General features: G+C 38.0%; 1 protein-coding gene across 5 annotated transcripts; it reads left to right on the top strand.

The window, feature by feature from the left end:
- The first annotated feature begins 2,533 nt into the window (after positions 1–2,533).
- Positions 2,534–7,557, top strand: LOC127946699 (DET1 homolog). Of its 5 annotated transcripts, XM_052543414.1 has the most exons (7): positions 2,545–2,736; positions 3,182–3,950; positions 5,138–5,491; positions 5,703–5,893; positions 6,517–6,708; positions 6,868–6,949; positions 7,186–7,362. In XM_052543414.1, the coding sequence occupies exons 2-7, from the start codon at positions 3,198–3,200 to the stop codon at positions 7,219–7,221; spliced, it is 1,608 nt and encodes a 535-aa protein (XP_052399374.1). In that variant the 5' UTR covers positions 2,545–2,736; positions 3,182–3,197; the 3' UTR covers positions 7,222–7,362. The 5 variants fall into 5 exon arrangements, 3 of the variants coding, with proteins under 3 accessions (XP_052399373.1, XP_052399374.1, XP_052399375.1); XM_052543413.1 differs by lacking the exon at positions 6,868–6,949 and having other exon boundaries at positions 2,534–2,736; positions 7,186–7,557; XR_008151143.1 differs by lacking the exon at positions 6,868–6,949 and having other exon boundaries at positions 6,517–6,769; positions 7,186–7,316.
- Positions 7,558–8,380: the final 823 nt, after the last annotated feature.

Here is an 8,380-nt window from a genome sequence, read left to right as displayed (position 1 = left end):
AAAACAGCATCTTCATCTCTTCTGCGCAAAAAGCAACCTTTTAAATCAGCTTTTTCCAATTACCGTTAGCAGGCAATAGGTTCATAATTAAGGCTATATGCCACTGGTTTGAGTGTACTCAGAGTTTCCACTGGTCTGGAATCGGCAGTGAAAGTTTCATTACTGCAGAATTTGCGATATCCCGGGTGCTCTTTGTTTTTCTTCTCCGGCAAAAGAACCTTAAGGACCCACCATTTTCCACTCAGGCTCTGGATGCAAAGGAAATGAATCTTCCTGCATCCTCGTGCATTTTGTCGGAGCGTGAGGAGGGGGGATGTAAAACAAAAACAAAACCTGAAAGGGAAGATGATGACCCTTGACAAAGAGAAAAGAGCTAAATGAAAGGCCATTATTTGGAAAAATGCAAAGCCTGATCCTTAATGTTATAGCTGCTTTGTTTTTGGTCCCTAAGCGAAGCGCTTTGGCCAATGGGTAGAGAGTTCAACCAAAATGCTGGCACGTAGCATTTGGAGTGCTCTAATGTTCTTTTTGCATGTTTTTCCACTGGAATACCTTTCCTGCTCACAACCTGCCATTACTAAAGATTACAATTTATATAATCTACCAACTGGGTCTCTACATACTTGGGTCGAGGATAATTGGGTACAAATCCATTATCATTCTCTCAAGGCCACGCAGGTTTCCTTCTGTGCTCAGTTCTTATTCATTTTTCTTTTTCAAATTTTTTTTCAGCACTCGTAAATCCATTTTGGAGAAAGAACACTAAATGAATTTGGGCAAATTAGACTTTATCTCATGTTCCCTTTTTGGAGCTCCACATCAGAACTACTGCATATAGGATTAAGATCCAAATCTTATTCAGACAGATGCATGTATGAATTAGCCTGTATGCATATGCATATATATATATATATATAAATAACCTAATTAATTAATTTATATCTGATAGATTAATTATAGTTAACCAAATCTAAAACCATAAAGATTCTAAAGTAAAATAAATTGTAAAAACCCTAAGATATTGCAAGTTAAAACAACAACAACAACAACAACAACAAAAAAACATCACCATAACAATTTCAAACTGTACCTGAAAGGCACCTCCATTAGTGGTGTTCAGTAAAGATTTATTGACCTCTGTCCTAATCATCGTGGAACTACCCTGTCAATTGACATTTTAAAAATGGTTTGTTAATATTTTTTTTATGGAAGACAGGCATGCTTGCCTATTGAATACAGAATTAAAAGTGTATTTACAAAGTCCAAATGGTATATAAAACATTGTAGTGAAAAGCCGTTTTGAGTATTCGTCATTTATTGCTATGGCAGAAAGGAAAGACAAAAGAGTGAGATGACCTCATCTGTCTGCTAATGGGTGCCTAAATGGGAAGTGCTTTGTCCCTGATTATCAGTTTGAAATTTCCTTTTGCTAGACCTCTTGCCAAGCAAACCCTGACCAAAAAAAATATTCTACCTTAAAGATTTTTTAGATTCTTTTTTGTGCCATATTCAGAAAGCCCCACTGAAAAAAATGCTGGTCTCTTATCCTGGCCAAACTTATGTTTGTCTTGTAAAACACAGTATGCACTCTAAAGATTCTTTATCCAGTTTACAATAGGGGAAATGCAAACAGGTGTTTCGGCTAAAAGCCTTTAGTGTGTCAATGCATTGCTCATCAGGTAATTTTACACAATATGTGATTATTATAAGGTTTTGCTGCTGAATCAAACAATAAAGTCCAGCTTAACTCATCATAAAACAACTGAAACCATAGGATCAATAACACATCAGACACAAAGATGATCTTTATAAATATTGTACCAAGAAGAAAAAGAAGAATGATGCCTTCCTTAGTAATAATTTTTGGTCAATGTCCCCATCACAACAGAGCTTCACAACCTTCTCAATCCCAGTGCATTTCACATGTTCAGTGCTGTGATTATGATCAGTGTTCTGTTTGCTGATGACAGATTTGTGTTTACTCACTCTGGCTCTTAATGCTTTCAATGTTTCCCCAACATACAGTATAGAACCAGGGCAAAACCATGTAGACCATATGGAAAGTGTTCAAAAACCTGTTTAAATCTTGCCCTAGACCACTTTAGACCAGCAAACCAGCTCAACAGTGTTGTAGCATGCGCACAAACCCAACCTTGAGCAAGACATTAAAAAAAGAAAAGAAAAAAAAGTAAATTCTGATTCATATTCTGATAGTTTTGGGCTCTTCTGAAAAGAGCCCAAAACCATTCTAACACAGCTCAGAGACCACCCTGACCACGTTGGGAGAAGAGCAGTCTAGTTTAGTTTGTTTTAAACTGTTTTTAAGCAGGGAATTCTTCCAAAATCATTGCTCGTATGTCAATGAAAATAATAATATCCTCAGAAAAACAAACCGATTAGCAGTGTGGATACCCAGAGCTTACATATTCACCCAGAGGTGCAGTTGCGCTATTTCGCCGCTGCTGAAGGGGGCGCTCAGACACTCTCTGCGCCTCATGTCCACTGTTTATACTCAGAGCTCGCCGAGTGCGATCTACTTCCGGCGTTTAGACAGCGTATAGACGTACAGAACTTGTTTACACTGCAAAATAAACTTTTATACTGCATTACACCTCCTTTTCAAAGGTTTTCGCTTATGTGCTTTATTTGACGCGGGTGTAGGTTGTCTCTTGGCCATGCCTGTGCTCTCAGAGAGTTATAAATATTAACATGAGAAGTATTTAAATGGAAATACAGGTAAGATATGTGTTTATACTGAGGTTTTAAATGAATCACGTTTAAACGAGCTTATTCTTTTAAAGCTTTAATGTAGAATAAAACAAATAAAGCAACAAATGAATTTTAAGGAGCAATGTCTGTCAATTTCTGCATTTATTTGTCTGCCTGCCTTTTGGCTTATTTATTTTATTTTATATTAGGTTACATACAGTATTTTTATAATAAAATGTTGTAGGGAGAACGGCTAAATCTGATTTGCATTCATGATCTCTTTCAGTAATGTTTTAATTTCTCATTTGCAGTGGTAAAGCTGTTATCATGGCTGCCTTTTTGTTATATAAAGATAAAATATTATGTAAAATAAGTTTGTAGAAAGATCTGCTCTATATGCATTGCGTTTATTAACTTGATTATTATTATTTCTATTATTATTTCTTCTAATGTTTTAATTCCTAATTTTCAGTGGAAAAGCTGTTATTATGTCTGCTCACTTCAACACTACATCAGAGGACGATTTCCCCACTCTGAAGCCGAGACGCATCCAAAACCAGAACGTGGTCCACCGGCTAGAAAGGCGTCGGATTTGCTCTGGTCCAGTCGGGGCTCATTGGTACCGTGTGCGGTGCTTCCACCAGAACCTCTTCCCCAACTTCACAGTGGTGAATGTAGAGAAGCCGCCCTGCTTCCTGCGTAAGTTCTCTCCTGACGGACGATGCTTTATTGCGTTTTCTTCTGATCAGACTTCTTTGGAAATCTATGAGTACCAAGGATGCCAAGCTGCTGAAGATCTTCTTCAGGGTCAGAAGGGAGAAACACTGGCCAATGAGAATGACCAGCGCTCCCTTAACATCAGAGGCAGACTCTTTGAACGCTTCTTTTCCCTTCTCCACATCACCAATGTGGCCTCCAACGGTGAGCACTTGAATAGAGAGTGCAGTCTTTTCACTGACGACTGCCGTTATGTGATCGTCGACTCAGCAGCTTACTTGCCCGAAGAACCTCATCCACACTTTTTCGAGGTATATAGAAACAATGAATCTGTGACCCCGAACCCACGCTCTCCTCTTGAGGACTACTCGCTGCACATTATAGACCTGCACACGGGCCGGCTGTGTGATACCCGCACTTTTAAGTGTGACAAAATCATTCTGTCACACAATCAGGGACTGTACCTGTACAGAAATATACTGGCGGTGCTTTCTGTGCAGCAACAGAGCATACATGTCTTTCAGGTAAGTTTGTAAGACTTCACTGTACAGCACAAATCACCTGGAACGGTGTCTTAAATGTTGTATTTTTTGTTTTTCTATTTCTGTTTATCCTCACCATTTCCTGTCAGTTTGTTTCCCAAACTGCAAAATGGCAAAAAAGAGAGTGATGTATATTTAAAAAATATAAACAAAATATAGTCTTAAAATATTATTGACATATTTGTTTATCAAAATAGGTTAGTCACAGATTGTCGTTGATGCAACAGGTTTGAATTTGGCCTGCATAATTTTCCAGTTACATCATCCAGTTGATACCTTTAATTTCTTGCCATTTATCTATTTTTTTTATTAGTATAAACAGAAAATAAAATGCCAAAAAGAGAGAAATAAGTTTAAAAAAAAATTTCTTAAGTATTAAGTAAAATAGCCTCTTAAATATTATTGGCATAATTGTTTATCAAAATAAATGTAATTTATCAGCCCATGGTGCCCAAGGGACCCAACAATTAAGCCAATTAAGTAGCAAATTAATTAATTAATTAATTAATTAATTTTCTTTAGAATATTATATTATAATGTACATATTTAATCTATAGTATATGTATAAAAAATAATATGGAAATTTTTTTAAAAACATGTTTATTAGAAAAAAATTGTAAGACAATTAAAATTTTTCCATAATGTATTTTAATTTCTCAAATCTTTGGGGAAACATAAATATTATAAATACTGTAGTATATATGATAGTATGATGTATATTAAACATTATAAGATATATATTTAAAACGTTATTGACATAATTGTTTATAAAAATGACATTAAAACATAATTTTAAATGTTGTTTAGGCAGGCAACACAGGTTTGAATTTACCTCGTCATTTTTCCAATCCCATCACGTAGTTTCTTGTCATTTCTTTTTTGGCCAAATATGAATAGCAAAAATGCCAGTAAAGACCGAAATTATTTTTTTTATTATTACATATATAAAATGTATATTCTGAAATATGTCCAGTATATACTTAAAACTTTAACATATTTGTTTAAAGAACTAAATTGATTTATTTTGTCATTGTGCTCATTAGCACATTTTAATCTAGTTTGGTAGGCTTGAGTGTCCCAGTCCCTCTACTGTTCTCTACTGTTTATACAAAAAAAAAAAAAAAAAAAAAATCCCCTTAATTGCTAAACAAAATGTAACTCCTAACCAGGTGACACCAGAAGGAACCTTCCTTGACGTGCGCACCATTGGTCGTTTTTGTTACGAGGATGACCTGCTGACACTGTCTGCTGTTTACTCCGAGGCCCAGGCTGAAGGCCAGCCCGGTTTCTCCCGTCTGTATAAGGAGAAAACCATCAACTCCCTAAAGCACCGTCTGCTGGTGTACCTGTGGAGAAGGGCAGAGCAGGACGGCAGCGCCATGGCCAAACGCCGGTTCTTTCAGTTCTTCGATCAGCTCAGGCAGCTGCGCATGTGGAAGATGCAGCTCCTGGACGAACACCACCTGTTCATAAAGTACACCAGTGAAGACGTGGTCACGCTGAGGGTCACTGACCCCTCCCAGGTACAAACCACCAGCTCACCCACATGCACTGCAGTAACAGGAGATTGAATCAGATATGCCCTTGCTGGCGTCATCCGCTAATCTCTGGTAGTGTAAGATATAATACTCGTTGTTGTGAATCTTTATACAGGTGGGGTTTGTGTTGCGTGGTTGGTGGATCAGAAGTAAAATATTGTGTAACCTTACTACTCAATTCTCCTCTTCATTTTAGCCCTCTTTCTTTGTGGTTTACAATATGCTTACCACTGAAGTTATTGCGGTTTTCGAGAATACTTCCGACAAACTTCTGGAGCTTTTTGAAAACTTCTGCGACCTATTCCGGAATGCCACGCTCCACAGCGAGGCCGTGCAGTTCCCCTGCTCTGCTTCCAGCAACAACTTTGCCCGTCAGGTGCAGCGCAGGTGAGATATAAATATCAAGCAATTGATGGTTGAGCCAGAGGAGGCCTCTCTCACTTTGTCTCTCAAAAGGCTATAACAGTGACTCAGTGTAAATGTGCCACTCAACATATTGGGTGGGAACTCGTTCATGCCGGCACCTTTTGATATTAAAAACCCTAATTATGTAGACCTCACAAATGCAGGTTCAAAAACGAACAAAGCTTAAAGGGTCTGAAACTTTTTGAAAAACTTCATTCAGGCATAGTTCTTTCATGCACCATTTATGTTCTTCTTTTTTAAAGAAGTCTCTTATGCTCACCAAGGCTGCATTTATTCAATTAAAAATACAGTAAAAACAGTAATAATCATTTCAGTTTTAATATATTTTAAAATATTATTCATTTCTTTGGTGAAGCCGAATTTTTTAGCAGCCATTACTCCAGTCTTCAGTGTGGCATGAAGACTGATTTGCTGCTCAAGAAACATTTTTTATTATTATGAAGGTTGAAGGAAACTTTGTGGAAATCAAGATCATTTTTTTATAGGGATTGATGAATAGGAAGTCCATTTAATACTTCCTTGCTGAACGAATAACTTCAATAAAGAATCATTTCTGGTTTATGGACTGGTTTGTTTGCGCTCAGGTTTAAAGACACTATTGTGAATGCCAAATATGGAGGGCATACAGAGGCGGTCAGGAGGCTTCTCGGGCAGCTGCCCATCAGTGCTCAGTCCTACAGCAGCAGCCCGTATCTGGACCTCTCCCTCTTCAGCTATGATGACAAGTGGGTGTCCGTCATGGAACGGCCAAAGACCTGCGGCGATCATCCCATACGGTACCACTGAGCTTAAAACCACCACCTCAGAAATGAAATTTTTATCAAAAGTTGTGCAATGGTGAGATATTTTGGTGCAAATAATGACACTTCATTGGAATATTATTTTTGTGTATTTACTTGTCACTTTTAGAGAGTTTTATTATTATCTCCTTGCAGGCTTAAATATAGACATATGCACAGTCTAAAGACGAGGCTGGAGTGCATGCCCAGTATAGTGAAAAATGAGGCCCAGCGTGAGGTCTGCATCAACTTCCTTGTTAAATCTTGAAACTGAAGTGTAATTTCATACCGTGACAGGCGATCTTTAAAACACTTCCTGAGAGCTCACGAAAATTTCCCAGAATTTTTCTTACAATAATTCTCTGATGTACCAAACAACTGTTTGCTTATGCTGTAAGACACACTGGTTTCTTACTGTCGACATGCGATTTGGCATCGTAATAAACTGCTACTGCTTTTGTTTTCCTCCTGCAGGTTCTACGCGAGGGACTCTGGGTTGCTGAAATTTAAGATCCAGGCAGGCCTGCTGGGCAGACCCGTTAACCATGCGGTCAGGAGACTGGTCGCATTCACCTTCCATCCCTTTGAGCCCTTTGCCATCTCTGTACAGCGCACCAATGCTGAATACGTTGTCAACTTTCACATGCGCCATGGATGCGTATGATAATGCATGTGTGAGTAGAGACGTGCAATTCGAGAGACTCAGTCTGGATTCAAATCTCTGTTTGTTTTCTTTTTACATATCCTTTTTATATAAAAGTTTTATTTATTTCAAATGTGATATCTTAGCTTTTCTATTCTTTTACTAAAATGCAATGTGCAAAATAAAACGCTTTATTGATATTACAGTATAGTCCTGTCTTTTCTCACTGAAGGTGAAAGATTAATGTCAAAACAGATGTTTTAGTTTTTCTACATAGTCTAAACAGACAGAACATTAAGATATTCTCAGTTCAAATCCGTCATCTGCCATTTGTCGATAGCAGAGAAAGTATAAAGTATGCTAATGCCCCCTCTTAGCAGTTTTCTCCCTCAAGAGCCTAATGAAATAGTTCAGCTTCCATTACCAAGCCGGCTCCCACATAGTCAACCAGCATTAACCAAAAAATGGAGGTGGGTTCGGAGCACACAACACCACACCAACACTAATGCAACAATAATAACAACAAAAACTAATTCTGAAATTGATTCATTATAGCCAGTTTACTAAGTGAGAGGCTTCCCTGTGGGAATACGATTGTTCAGTTGATAGAGCAGAGGTTGAAGAAAATGCATCTGTTTTAACAAGCACTTCAGCGCTGATTGAAGGACAATTTTCAATACGGGAGATTGCGACGGCTTTAAAACGCCAGCGTTTCTGTGAACTTCCATACAGAGGGGAAAGATTTTTCCCTCTTCATAATGAAGAAAGAATACAATTAGCACTAATAAATCGAACGTGTAAATCTCCGATGACTCGTATTTGGAGTCGCCCATCTCGGTGGGAAAGTTGCATGTCAAATCTCCCCCCACCGGTCTAAAAGCTTTCTTTTCTTGAGTTTCCGCAGAGTGCCATTTTTTTGGAGTGGACCCTTAAGTGCAACTACTGTAAGTGTAATCATTCTCTCAAGGCTTTATGAATACGAATGCCTGATATCCCGCTAGTTACTGACAGAAATTTCCCCTGTCC

The sequence above is a fragment of the Carassius gibelio genome, chromosome A25, assembly GCF_023724105.1.
Source record: "Carassius gibelio isolate Cgi1373 ecotype wild population from Czech Republic chromosome A25, carGib1.2-hapl.c, whole genome shotgun sequence".
Classification (NCBI taxonomy): domain Eukaryota; kingdom Metazoa; phylum Chordata; class Actinopteri; order Cypriniformes; family Cyprinidae; genus Carassius; species Carassius gibelio.
The sequence above is the reverse complement of the archived record's forward strand: the minus strand, read 5'-3'. Positions and strand labels throughout refer to the sequence as shown.

Excerpts from the sequence above, each read along its gene's own strand:
- LOC127946699 (XM_052543413.1), top strand. The coding sequence starts at position 3,198 with ATGTCTGCTCACTTCAACACTACATCAGAGGACGATTTCCCCACTCTG. Across the intron at positions 3,951-5,137 it reads AGAGCATACATGTCTTTCAG|GTGACACCAGAAGGAACCTT; the intron begins GTAAGTTTGTAA and ends ACTCCTAACCAG. Across the intron at positions 5,894-6,516 it reads GCCCGTCAGGTGCAGCGCAG|GTTTAAAGACACTATTGTGA; the intron begins GTGAGATATAAA and ends GTTTGCGCTCAG.